At 46.2% G+C, this 14,323-nt stretch overlaps 1 protein-coding gene across 1 annotated transcript in view; it reads right to left on the bottom strand.

Moving 5' to 3' along the window:
• The window catches only part of FNDC3B (fibronectin type III domain containing 3B), a 269,773-nt gene that overhangs the window by 165,817 nt on the left and 89,633 nt on the right, over positions 1-14,323 (bottom strand). The window contains exon 3 of the mRNA XM_081862162.1: positions 11,427-11,502. Coding sequence (XP_081718288.1) covers positions 11,427-11,502 — 76 coding nt within the window. The remainder of the gene's footprint in view (positions 1-11,426; positions 11,503-14,323) is intronic.

Raw genomic sequence — 14,323 nt, 5'->3', positions numbered from 1 at the left:
AAGTCTGTTTTGGCATTAATCAGTATCCAAATTACTATGATTCCAATAGTACTACTAAAAATAATACTATTGCAAAGTCATGAGCCCAGGCTATGCTGCCTGAATCTCTGCGACATCTTGCGACAGGAAGAAGAAAATAACACTAAACTGAGGATGACATAAGGGCTAGTGGACTGTATTATCCAAATCGAAGAGTAGGGGAAATTCCATTCCAAATTTATCTCCTAATGGCAGGTCACCATAACGACCGAAAAATCATTGGCAGAAGGGAGTGCATTTATTAAGCAAACACCTTATTCCCCCCCTCCACTTGATTGTGTGCATGTGTATGTGTGTGTCTGTGTCATGTTGACCGGCCTGCTAAACCTGGACGGCCAGAAAGTTTGCGGAGTCTTAAATTTATTTCTCATCCTGTGAGTGATTCATCCTTCTGCCCCTCTCCTCTGCAGCAGCGCACTGTAGCTGCTCTGTTCTGCTCCAGTTGTGGGAAGCCACGTCAGCAGGAAATCATGCTGATTGCCAGGTCACATACATGACTGTCTGGAGCAGTCAGTGCGCAGCACATGCAGCGCACAGTCCTGCTCTCCTCCTCCTCCTCCTCCTTTCCACAAATGAAAAAAAGCTGTGAACGTCCTGGAAAGGAGCCCGATGCGATGAATGTGCTGGTCGCTACTAGGTACATACAGAATAATCTACGGTTTCACATCGACTTTATGCTCGAAGTTTCCATATTCCAGAGTTCCAAAAACATTTCCATTCACACAGAGAATATCCACCCTCCCCCTCCCCAACCCAGTCTTCGAATATGTACTGTACAGCAGCCAAGCAGAGATATTTGGAAAAGATTAATGTAAGCCAAATCAAACTTCGCAGCTTTTATTATTTTTTGAAAGCTAGCACTGGGCAATTGCATCAAGCAATGAGTGTGATTAGTTCGCCAGGCTTAAATTTAAGCCTTGAAAAGGGGGACGGGAGAGAGATAGAGAGACAAAGTAATGTATCCTCATGGCAAGAAAAAGCATCCTTCTGTATGCATCTGTCGCATTGACAAGCTAGCCTGTATTTCAAGTTTCATTGTGGAACACTGGCAACTGCTAAGGTGCTACTATTAAAAAAAAAAAAAAACAGCGCCACAATGCATAAGGAAATGTTGTAATGCTGCCCATCTCGAACTAGGCACATGTTGAACATCCATGTTCATCTTCAAAGGAATATTCTTCAACATCTGAGAAATAAACAGAACGCCAAAACCAGAATTCAAGCATAATTCAGCCCCACCGGAAAGCAGCTACCCAGCAGATCACCTTGTTCAATCATTAACGCCGTTGCCTAGTCACAAAAGGAGCTGCTCCAACCAGGTTTCACTAATGTGCTTTTAGTAGATAAGAAGAAGAAAAAACCACGACAGTCTTGCAAATTTGTAATTTCGGGTTTACTCGGGTGTGGAAATGCTGGGAAAAAATAGGAAAGTGATAGAATGGATTTTGGCAAAAAAATCAGACAAACACTACTGGAAAGTCTAACCCTGCAATGTTATGCAATATCTACGTAACATAATGTTGTATAAACCTTCTTGCTAATACAGTGGTTGGTCCACCCCAAGCTAAAGTCAATCTGCTCACAAAAATATCTAAACTCAGCAAGAACGATGTATAATTAGTAGTGAGCTGCAACTGTGTGTTTGTTTTAATAAGGTAGTGTCCTGATATGATTATTCCAATGAGGCAGACCCAGCTGGAGAAAATTTAGGAATTTTAAAATGCTAGAAAAGATAATTTACCAAAAAGGAATAAACCACACAAGCCTGGTTAAAAAAAGAAACCCACAAAGAATGATATGGAGTCTGCAAACAGAACAGACATAAATATTTTGGCTAACAGTATGACCATTTGGATAGGAGCACAGGACAAATACAATCACATGTTGTTTGGTTGGGGCTCCAGACCTCCAAGGTAGCTTTGGAGACCAGGCATCTGATACAGTGTAAATTTTGATCAACAAAAGGATCAACAAAAATTTAATTGCACTAGCAAACCAGGCAATCATCAAGATGACAAATGATAAACTGGACAGGCGTTGCTTTTCCAAGTTTAGCAAATGAACTGCTTATTTTTGATAAGATGGGAATGCAATCAAAGGCAGAGAGAAAGAAAGGGGAAGACTCTTCGCAGTATGCTACTAATTCAAATTCTCTGATGTTCCAAGGCTACAGTGGGGCCTCGCAAGACGAAATTAATCCGTTCCGCGAGTCTCTTCGTCTTGCGGTTTTTTCGTCTTGTGAAGCACCCCTAATAGCGGCTTAGCGGATTAGCGCTATTAGCGGCTTAGAAAAAGGGGGGGAGGGAGCAAGCCCATTGGGAAATTCGTCTTGCGAAGCACCTCAAAAAACGGAAAACCCTTTCGTCTAGTGAGTTTTTTGTCTTGTGAGGCATTCGTCTTGCGGGGCACCACTGTATTTAGATAAACAAGATTCCATTTTCTTCAGACTATTACCCATCCCTCTCTCTCTCTCAAGGTGGAAACCCATAATAAAATCCTACTGAAAAATCAGTGCAAGGCTTATTTTCGCTGTAACAGAATCAATGAGCAGAGCCAAAGAGTCAAGAATTGTTTTTCTGCTAGGTTATTTATGTGTTGAGGCAGCAACAAGACGAAAAATACTTCATGAGGAGAAAGTCTCAGGTAGCTGCGAGGAACTTTTATGTCTGACTATCCGCCTTAAAAACAACAACATCAGAGTCAGAGCCGCAGGTGAAAGAAAGAAGTGAAAATTTATAAAGAATAATATTGTCCGACTGCTTTAGGACAAGTTTGGTCAATAGTATGTCAGCATATTAAACCAAGGTATAAGTGATCCTTTCGCCCATGCACACAGGTGCTAAACAGTAGAATAGAGGAGATTTTGCCAGATGCAGCTGAGATCTACTAAAGTTATCCCCTCTACTCATTTTACAGGCAACCTGTCCCTTCACACATGGTGAGTCAAAGCAGAAAGCAAACAATGCATAAGGGAGAGTGAAATGGATGACTTTCTCCTGCCAGAATTTAAGCCTTAGGTGGAGTTTGCTGCCTTTGCTTTGGACTTGGTCCTGGTGTAGAAAGGGTCTCTGCTGGGCTCACATCACCCAACGGTTAATGGCTTCATGCCCTCTTTAACTATCCTGAAAGTATTTGACTGGGGGCGGCCACCAAGACCACATAACACCAATCCTGAAAGACCTACATTGTTTCACAGTACGTTTCTGAGCACAATTCAAAGTGTTGGTTTAAAGCCCTAAACAGCTTTGGCCCAGTATACCTGAAGGAGCGTTTCCACCCCCATCGATCAGCCCGGACACTGAGGTCCAGCTCCGAGGGCCTTCTGGCGGTTCCCTCACTGCCAGAAGCCAAGTTACAGGGAACTAGGCAGAGGGCCTTCTTGGTAGTGGCCCTGTGGAACGCCCTCCCATCAGATGTCAAGGAAATAAACAACTATTTGACTTTTAGAAGACATCTGAAGGCAGCCATGTTTAGGGAAGCTTTTAATATCTGAAGGACTATTGTATTTTAATATTTTGTTGGAAGCTGCCCAGAATGGCTGGGGAAACCCAGCCAGATAGGCGAGGTATTAATAATAATAATAATAATAATAATAATAATCACCACCATCATCCTTATTGTGCAGGGGAATAGTTCATTATTATTACACCTGTATACCTGTATGGCCTGCTGCAAGCCTGGGGTGCAGTATTATGTTCTGAAAGAATCTGGCAAAGGTTTTGAATAGGCCAATAATATGATTTTTATCAGACACTGTCCAATAAATTCGTGAGTATATTAGCCACCAGCAGTCTTTCACTGCAGCTACTGCTCTACTGACAGGTACTGAAATTGTCCTGAAACCAGCTGGCCATCGGAATATGCCAGGAATGTTGAGGGAGCAGCACACCAATGGCATTTGGTGATGTACCTCAATGCCCCACTGAGCTTCAATAGCATGCACAAGTTGGGGTAGCTGGAATTTAAAGGGGGGGAAATAGGAGAGGACCGGTTTGCTAGGTCTAATACACTAGGGAGGGTGTCCTCTGAATCATTCACCAATTGCTTCTTGTTTGGGGGTGGGGGGGACACCGTCAAGAATGTTCACTCCCCGTCCATCAACCTCTCTTCCAGCTGGGCAAGAAATTAGCAGGTGAAGCTTCTTATGTTTGGAGAGAATCAATTTCACCACTAAGGTCCTAGGCCAGCTATAAAGTTGGTAATTCTACCAAAATCGGGAAGCGAGGGGCAGGAGAAATCCTTCTTTGCAGAATGTGGTTACTACTTGAGCTTCTATAAGAAAATCAGTATTATCATTGCTAGGCGGCATTGTTCCTTATGCGTTGCAGAGGTACGGGTGATTCATCTTGTCACCATTTGTTCAATACATTTCTTGTTAATATAAGCTATCATCTACTTCATATGTTCCGCTCATTTCTGTCCTGGGATATCACATTCCTCATTACAACCACAGATCTGATCTCAACCTATAATGTGTGTGCTAGTTTGCAAAAATAATTTGTTGGAACTATTATGAAGCACCTCAAGCAGAAAAACCTGGGAAGTTGATTAGCGATTCTGTGGCTTTTCGGCCAAACTGGGCTCAGAGAAGTCAGGAAGTTTGGAAGAGTCCAAACTGCAGGTGAGCTTTCCGATGCCTGAGATTCTTCTTCCAAGGGACCAGGATGAGGGCAAGAGGATGCCCCACATGCCCTGTCTGCCTCTCCCACCACAAACTCGTTCCTGCCACAGCTGTTAGTGTGTAACAGCTGAAACACACTACTTTTCTTAAGAAGGAAGAGTAAAGGCGTCAAATCTTTGGCTCTTTGGCTTCCCACCAACTCTGTTCTCCTGCTCTCCAATCTATCATCACCCAAAATAATGACCGAAGCAATGAACTCTGCAATGAAGTTGTGGCTTGTTTGAGGGCACACTGCTTGGGGTGACCATGGAAGGGGGGGGTACATCATCTCATCACTGTCACCACTGCTAATCCAGAGGTATTGGGGGGTGTGTATTTGAATACCTGGGAGGAGCAGGGATGGTTATGGGTGGCAGCAGAGGGGCAGAATGACACCTCCTGGCTTGAGAATCCTTTTGCATTTACAGTGGTACCTTGGTTGTGAAATTTAATCCGTTCCAGGAGTCCATTCTGACTCCCGGAACCATTCAAAAACCAAGGTGTGGGTTCCAATTGGCTACAGGAGCTTCCTTCAATCAATCGGAAGCCACGTCGGACATTCAGCTTCCCCAAAAACGTTCGCAAACCAGAACACTTACTTCCGGGTTTGCGGCATTCAGGAGCCGATTTGTTCAGGAGCTAAGCTGTTTGACGACCAAGGTACCACTGCACTCTTGATTTTGTGGAAGAAACGGGAGGGAAACAAGATCGACGGGCAAAAGCCTCTCCTTAAAAGTTAACGATAAACTGTCCTAGGGGTTTTCAGGGAAGCAAATCCCCTTTCAAAAGATTTGCACTTAAGAAGAAGGAAAAACCCCAGTAAGGCACTAAAAACATATAAGCTTCAGGATTCACTTTCATGTACAGGAAAATGACACATGGCAGATATTTTATGACTTGCTCTTTACTGTACTCCGGAAACTCCGGCTGTATAATCATTTACGAGGGGTGGGGGATCCTACTGCACTGTAAAAGGGCACCTTTAGCGTACTGACAAGATCCTACAAGCCTCACAGATAAGATAGGATCCAAAATAGGAGAGCAGCACGCTGCCCAATTCTGCAACAAGAGATATCATCCTTGGCAAGGGATAAAGAGCTGCTGCTCTTTGCTTGGTGTTAACGACCCATAAAGCACAATTATACAGACATCCTGTTTCCTCTTTCGCGCTGCTGAGTTACTAGGGACAGGTGCAGAGGTAAGGGACTGGAAAGTGATTGATGGTGAACCACCAACCCTAGTTAGTTTTAGCATTGTGTTGACATAAGCCAGAACCATGCTTCTGCATAGCACAGAATGGGATGGAAGTTTTCGCTCAGCACGTGTAAGAACCTATAACCCTATATATGCACCACCGTGAGTTTCATGTTAAGGCAGGTAGGCTATAAATGGGACACATGCATTAAACCTTTCATTTATCTCTATCTCCACCAGCCATTTTGTCTGGTTCTAATGCCAGGTTTAAAAATAAAATAAAAATGGCACGCGCTGGGTGGCAGCCAGTCAGGCCAGTCTGCAGCTAGCCAAAAGGCAACCCGTTGTGCCCATATTTCAACACACCGCCGCCTTTCTCCTTGAAGGGAATGAGCGTTTAGAACGGAGGGGAGCGCCGAAACTCAAAACGCTAACACAAATGTTTTCCATTAAAATTCAATCAACACTACAGCCAGACTACCAACTGAGACCGGGATCTGACTGATCGGAGAATGTCACCGGCTTTTCAAGACCGAGAACTGAAAAGAATACCGAGAAAAGACTCAATAAAAATACTCTATACAGAAATGTCATAATCTTAAACACATGTGCGTAAATGGAATGTGTGCACATGGACGTTTTTATTTAGAGCTACGCACAGGGGGCCAGAGCTTGAGGTGGAGAGCTCTGCCATTTGGGTAGGGGCTTGGCCTTCCCTCTCCCCCCACCCCCAATGCCTGGACTGCCCTTCCCTTCACCGTTAGGCCTTTAACAACATTTCTAAAATGTTGCTCTGGTTGTCTAAAATGGACAGCAGCCATGGGAATTTTAAATGTGTTGGATCTGAGCACAGGATAGCAGATAACAGTACGAGCCAGCCTTCCAGTGTTCAGATGCTGCATCAGAACCTACTGGTTCAAATTACAAGGAAGGGAATGTTGCTAAGATTTTCCTCACTGTATGGCCTGTTCAACAGCAGAACAAACGGCCTATGGAGGCGGTGGGCTCTCCTTTGTCCAACTGAACTAGCTATCAATTAGTTTCCAGGCCCAACTCAAATTGCTGGTATTGACCAATAGAGTCTTAACTAGCATGATCTCAAGGACCACCTCTCTCCATATGAACCTGCCCGGACCCCGAGATCACCTTCTGAGGCCCTTCTTCATGTGCCTCCTCCATGAGAGTTCTGGAGGGTTGCAACACAAGACTGGGCCTTTTTTGCAGTGGCTCCCCTTTTGTGGAATGCTCTCCCCAGGGAGGCTCATCCGGCGCCTGAATTACAGTGGTGCCCCGCAAGACGAACGCCTCGCAAGACGGAAAAACCCGCTAGACAAAAGGGTTTTCCGTTTTGGAGGCGCTTCGCAAAACGAATTTCCCTATGGGCTTCCTTCGCAAGACAAAAGCCCATAGGGAAATCTCCGGGACAGCGGGGAAGCGCAGCGCGTCTTCCCCACTGTTCTCAGACCTCCTCCGAAGGCTGGCGGTGGGGCGGAGAGACCTTCTCCCCGTGCCAGCTTTGGGATGGCTGCTCCGAAGGCTGGCGGTGGAGCGGAGAGACCTTCTCCCCGCGCCAGCTTTGGGATGGCTGCTCCGAAGGCTGGCGGTGGGGCGGAGAGACCTCCTCCCGCCACCAGCCTTGGGATGGCTGCTCCGAAGGCTGGCAGTGGGGCGGAGAGACCTCCTCCCGCCACCAGCCTTGGGATGGCTGCTCCGAAGGCTGGCAGTGGGGCGGAAAGACCTTCTCCCCGCGCCAGCTTTGGGATGGCTGCTCCGAAGGCTGGCGGTGGGGCGGAGAGACCTTCTCCCTGCGCCAGCCTTCGGATGGCTGTCCTGAAGACTTGCGGTGGGAGGAGGGTTTTCCTTCCCACCGCCAACTTTCAGAATGCTGTTCTGAATGTTGGCGGTGGGGAGGAAAAACCCTCCTCCCACCGCAAGCCCCGGGAACAGAGGAGAAGCGCTGCGCGCCTTCCCCTCTGTTCCCGTACCTGTCCTGAAGGCTTGCGGTGGGGAGAAAAGCCCTTCTCCGCACCGCCAGCCTGGCAAGCGGTCTTCATAGGAACGCATTAATTGATTTTCAATGCATTCCTATGGGAAACCGTGCTTCGCAAGACGAAAAACTCGCTAGACGAAAAAACTCGCGGAACGAATTAATTTCGTCTTGCGAGGCACCACTGTATACACCTTTAGACGCCAGGCAAAAACATCCCTCATCTCCCAGACCTTTGGCTGACTGACATCCAACGCCCTTTTAAAATGTGGTATGTTTTTCTTGTGGGGTAGGGGGAGTACTGGGTTGTTTTGGGTTTTATTATTTATTTTGTGATTTTATATATGTTGTAAACCACCTTGAGACCAGGGGGAGATAGAAGGCGGTATGCAAATTTAATAAATAATAACAATAACAATAATTTTAAGCAAAGGTGACTAATCAAGGCTGCTGCAACAGCAGCTCTGCATCTTATGATGCAGGTAAATTCTCCTACGAAGCCAGATGCAAGTGCCTTAATACTGAAAACTCTGGCAACTTGCAACAGCTGGAGCTACAACTAGGGCCTGGGGCTGTGGATTGTGAACATCGGACATCAATAGGTAAGTCACAAGTCCAAGCCATCTCAATTTGCTGCTTTTCATTTCTACTTAATAGGGAGGGAGGGTGAGGTGGAAAAAAACAACACACACACACGCACCCCACAAATGGAAATCGTTTGATGAGCTTATTCGACTGCAGGTCACGAATGAATTGCTTCTTTCTTAATACTGAGCTCAAATGATTAGCTTTCTTGCTTTCATGATCACTGGCTTCAAGCAAGGAGGGGAAAAATAAAGTATAAAACACCATAGCCCCTGGGTAGACTTATTTACCATGAATGACTCACACAGAGTTATGCATGACTGCGAGCACCCACCTTCCCCCAAAACTGGCAACGTTACAGGGAGCATTTTTATTTTAAATAAAAGTGGTGAAGGTGTGAGCTTCACTTGGGAAAGTTTTGCCATTACAGTGAGAAGCACAAATGCGCTTTTCTTCAGCATTAGGCATGAATTATATATTGATCCAACACCTCAGATGTGGCCATAGTGAAGAAAATCTAACCTGACATTTTGCTTACTGGTTTTCCTCATCTCTCTTTAGGGGCAATGGGTGATATTATTAAAGGCAGAGGTTTGATAGAACTTGTGATTCCCGACTGTCATAGCTGGGTGGCATCCACCTGAAGTTGCCACATTGAATGCCCACCTCCTGTATGCTAAACTGGGTAAAAAAGGTAAAGGGACCCCTGACCATTAGGTCCAGTCGTGACCAACTCTGGGGTTGTGGCGCTCATCTCGCTTTATTGGCCAAGGGAGCTGGCGTACAGCTTCCGGGTCATGTGGCCAGCATGACAAAGCCACTTCTGGCGAACCAGAGCAGCACACGGAAACGCCGTTTACCTTTCCGCCAGAGCGGTACCTATTTATCTACTTGTACTTTGACGTGTTTTCAAACTGCTAGGTGGGCAGGAGCAGGGACCGAGCAACGGGAGCTGACCCTGTCGTGGGGATTCAAACTGCCGACCTTCTGATCGGCAAGCCCTATGCTCTGTGGTTAAACCACAGCGCTACCCGGTCCCTAAAACTGGGTAAGATGAGGATTTTATTATCCTTTTATCCTACCCTTTATCACAAGATCTTTGGGCGTTTCACAGAATAAAATACAAGATAAAAACATAAGTAGCAACAAAGCAATAACCTTCCCCACTTCCCACAGACGCATTTAAAAGACTGAAGAATATGAATCAGCCCAAGGCCTGGTTGAAGGGGAACGTTTTTGCCAAGCGCCTAAAAATTATATAATGAAGACGCCAGGCATACCTCCCTGGGGAGAACATTCCACAAATGGGGAGCCACTACAGAGAAGGCCCCGTTCTAATTTTGCCAACCTCCACACCTTACGTGGAGGAGGCACACAAAGAAGAGCCTCGGGTAATGATCACAAGAGTCTGAGATGGCTTATATGATGAGAGAAGGTCCACGTGCACATAATGTATGTGTCTGAACCACCCATGTTACCCTCACAACAAACCACTGCAGTGAGTCCATTTGGCAGAGAATGACTGGCACAGTTAAGTTTCATGGCGAAGAGGAATTTGAACCCAGGTCTCCCAGGCTAAAGACTTGCACTCTAGCCATTCCACCGCATTACCTCCTTCCTCACCATAAATATGGCAGTTGCTATGGAGTCAAGGAGTTGGGGGGGGGGGCTTTTAGGTCAACTTTCTGCCTGGAAGCCCTCCAAAAGATGGCTGCCCACACTCTGCTCAGAGACCCCCAACGTCTGCCCAAATGGAGAAGAACAGGAGCTGGGGAACATTTGTCCCTCAAGATGTTAACATTACTGTTGTTTCGTTTATGAATCTCTTCCCACAAGGCACCTCAAAGGGATTTGCGATGCAGCATATATAAAACAGATACATATACAAAAAACAGGTGAACAGCACAAAATAAATTCAAACCCAAGGCAGCTATTGAGTGAGGTACAGATTTTGGAAGACTCGTTGAAGGAGGAATGCATGTAGCAGACTCCAAAAAGACAGCAGAGAAGAAGAAGAAGAAGAGTTTGGATTTGATAGCCCGCTTTATCACTTCCCCAAGGAGTTTCAAAGCAGCTAACATTCTCCTTTCCCTTCAACACTCTGTGAGGTGAGTGAGGCTGAGAGACTTCAGAGAAGTGTGACCAGCCCAAGGTCACCCAGCAGCTGCATGTGGAGGAGCGGAGACCCGAACCCGGTTCACCAGATTATGAGTCCACCACTCTTAACCACTACACCACACTGGCTCTCATAGAAGGAGCACATCTGGTATGCAATGCGGAGGGCAGGAGTTCTAAAGGTAGGTTGGTGCGACCCCAACTAAAGGCCCAAATCTGATGTTGTGCTAAGCAGACTTCCCGATAGGATGGCATCTGCAGGATACCCCCTCCTGCAAAACACAGTGATTAGTTGGGGACCTAGAGGATGGATGACTTTTTAAGGCATCCTGGTCCCAAGCTGCATAGCCCTTGGAGCACCAGTACCAGCCCAGTAGCTAACTGGTATCCCATGCAATTCTTTCAGCGCTGGTGTAATATCATGGGGTTTGTCCATCCCAGTGAGCAGTTGACCATCCACATCTCACACCTTCTGCAGCTTCTGGGCTAGCCTCAAGTCAGTACAGCAGCCCAGCCACTATGCCAAAGGCAACAGGACCTTCTCAAAGTTCATGCACCTGTCTAAGGGACTCTCTTATGGAGCAGTGGTCCGGCTGCAAATAAAATAAGTGTCTTCGAGGGCTGCAAAGCCGAACTGCAAGTCATCCACGCTTCCTCTAAAAATTTGGCACACTGAAAACATTTAAGGCTGTCAGATGCACCTTCGTGAACAATGCTTAATTTTCACTGGTGAAAGGACAGAGCAAAAGCAATGGATCCACGGGTGATCAGCCAAGGATATTAATTAGGCAGAAATGTGCTTTCCACATAAAAACAGGAATGTTCTCTTAATAAAGGCTTCCTTACCTTGAATGCACTGAAGAGTCCCATCTTCTCCCCTTATTGTAAAAGTTTCACCTGGATTAACTTGGACAAAAATGACCTGCCAAAATAAAAGAACCTGATGTCAGAATCTTATAAAGAACATATCCATGAAATGTATGCATTCTCTCCAGAACATAGGCATGAAACAAGATATTTGAAGGGGGTGGGGACTGGGGGACTTAACTAAATCATCATTTCCCAACCTGAAACCCTCAATGTGTTGTTGGGACTCCAAATCCCATTAGCGCCAGCCAACATGGCCGATGACCTGGGATGAAGGGAGTTGTAGCCCCAAACATTTGGGAGGCCAACAGCTTAGGGAAAGTTAAACTAGAGAAGTCCTAGAATTATTTATTTTTTATTAAATTTCTATATTGCCCTTCACAGGGAGGGTTACAATATAAAAACACAGAAATACATGACATAACAATAATGGATACAAAAGAAAGCCAGCATGACTAAACAACAGAATAGGAGATGTCAGAATACAAAAGTCTCGCCTGAAATAAAAACACACATGTTCCGTCAAGCCAAAATATAAATCGGCAGTAAGGCAAGCCAAGACCAAACAGTTGAAAAGGGGGGGACGACATATTTTTTTAAACTGATGCTAAGCTGAAAACAAGCCAGGGAAGCAATGGTACTATGGTAATAACAAATAATAGGGTGAAGAAAAGCTGGAAAATCGAGAGAAATTTTATTAAGGACAAAACCCCAGAAAGGCTATAGAAAGGAAGGTACAGTGGATGCTCGGGTTGCGATGCTCCATGCAGGAGGCACATTCGCAACCCGCAGCGTCCGCAACCCGCAGTGCAGCATCTGTGCATGCGTGGGTTGCGATTCGGCGCTTCTGCACATGCGCAAAGTGAGATTTTAGTGCTTCTGCGCATGCGCCAAAACCCGGAAGTAACCTGTTCCGGTACTTCCGGGTTTTGGCGCGTCCGTAACCCGAAAACACGCAACCTGAAGCGTCTTTAACCCGAGGTATGAATGTATACCTAACTAAATAAATGCACACTCCACCCCTGTTCTGTCTTGCTATCATCTTCCTCCTCTCTCCTTTTACAGTCTCACCTGTGTCCAATTCCAGAGTGCCAGCTCTTCAGGGCAGGGGACTGCCCTCTTACATTTTGTAGAGAGCAATGCACTTTGCTGTCACTATTGCACATACATGCAACAGTATGCTATCGGGAGTGGGGTGGGGTGGGGTGGGAACTGCTGCAGAATGTATTTTTGCACAGCTATGACTGCTCACTCAAATGGCCTGCTTGCACGAGCGGCGTAACAGAGATCGCGCCTCCGCTTCCATCATCGCAAACCACAACCTGCAATTTTGCCTGTTCGTGGAAGGGTGATCTCGTGCAAGCTCATTCCTCCCAGTAGCACTTATTAGTAATCTTGTAATTCGATGAACACAAGGGAAGATTGCCAATGGGTGGTGTGCAGGTGCCTGGGAGACACCCCGATCGCATTTAGCACGTCCAGAGTCAATTTTATGCGTCATAAAACCCCCCAAAATCTTTCTCTCTCTTTCCCCCCCATATACGAGCAATTATTTGCAAGATTTAGCGGGGCGCACTATCTCCTTAGCGTGCATTAACCTGTTTCATAACGCTTGGTTATATAGTTCATGACAAAGATGTCAGCACACAAAACTGGTGTGTGAAAGAGGCAGGGTGCATGTTGTTGCCCCAGGCCCATTAAACGCAGATTTGGAAAAATGATTAGAATGACTAAAAACATGGAACACTGTTAGTTTTGCTTCAGTGGAATAGAACATGATTATTGCTCTCAGAGACTGCAAACATGATCTCCTCTCAGTTAACCTAGACTGAAAGCTTCCAAAGAAAACACGCTACAGCATTTGTTGAGTTATAGTCATGCTAAGCTAATGCATGCGTAAGTTTTTGTTCTCTGTATTTAATCTGATTTTTTAAAAACGCTGTGGGGGGGCGGGGGGGCGGGAATCCATTCCGTGTCCACTGCTTTCTGACATGGCAATGCTAGAGAGGCTTATCACCACCACCACCCAAGTCACAGCTGTCGCCCTTTTCATTGCACACAAGAACATCTGACATGAAAAGCCGTTTTCAAAAGATGTGGCATCTTCCTGTATTAAGGGCTTCCAAACACAAACAAGGAGGAAAGAGCTATCTATAGCTACTGTTTACATTGCACATCTTAGCAAGCAGCAGTATCTTGAGCACAGCGTGAGGCTGTCTAGGTTTATTTTAGTCACCAGTGTCTGAAAGGGTCATATCCTAATGGCACAAAAGTTTACAGAGTCCGAAGCAAATGATCCTGCAGAGTTGAAGGGTCAGATAACAGAATGTGGGTACTTGAAAAAGGGGGGTGCATCACAAAATCTGGGGGCACAATTAGCTTCTGCAAGCCAGTTCAACGTTACCCCATAACACACCCAATGTTGGTGAAGCTAACTCTTTACTTAAAGAAACCAAAGCAGCTCAGGCCTCTTTGCAGTGGGGCTAAGACTCCATCCCCAGCAACTTGAGGCTCCTTCGTCTTGTCTCTCTTTGCTCCACCCTCTTCATTCCTCTTCGTGTTCTGGGAGACCAGGGGGAGGGGAGCGGGTCGCAGCAGGAGGGAGAGACCCCCTGGCTTCTTCAGCCGCCTGCCTCATCTCTGTCGCTTGGGCCCCCTCTGCTACTGCCTCTGATTCTTGACTGCTCTCTGCCCCAGCCTCTTCCTGCTCACTAAACGCTGTTACCATACAGCTTCTGACACCTCCTTCTCCTCCCAGTCTGCTCCCTCTTCTCCCTCTTACCGCTCATGGCCATCCCACCACCAATTTCCTGGCTCTGAGCCTTCTTCCCTTGGGAAGCTGCTTCCCTTCCCAGCTGCTGCCCCCTCCCCACTCC

This window comes from Podarcis erhardii, assembly GCF_964252035.2.
Source record: "Podarcis erhardii genome assembly, chromosome: 5".
In the NCBI taxonomy this organism is placed as follows: Eukaryota; Metazoa; Chordata; class Lepidosauria; order Squamata; family Lacertidae; genus Podarcis; species Podarcis erhardii.
This window is presented reverse-complemented; position numbering and strand designations above follow the sequence as displayed.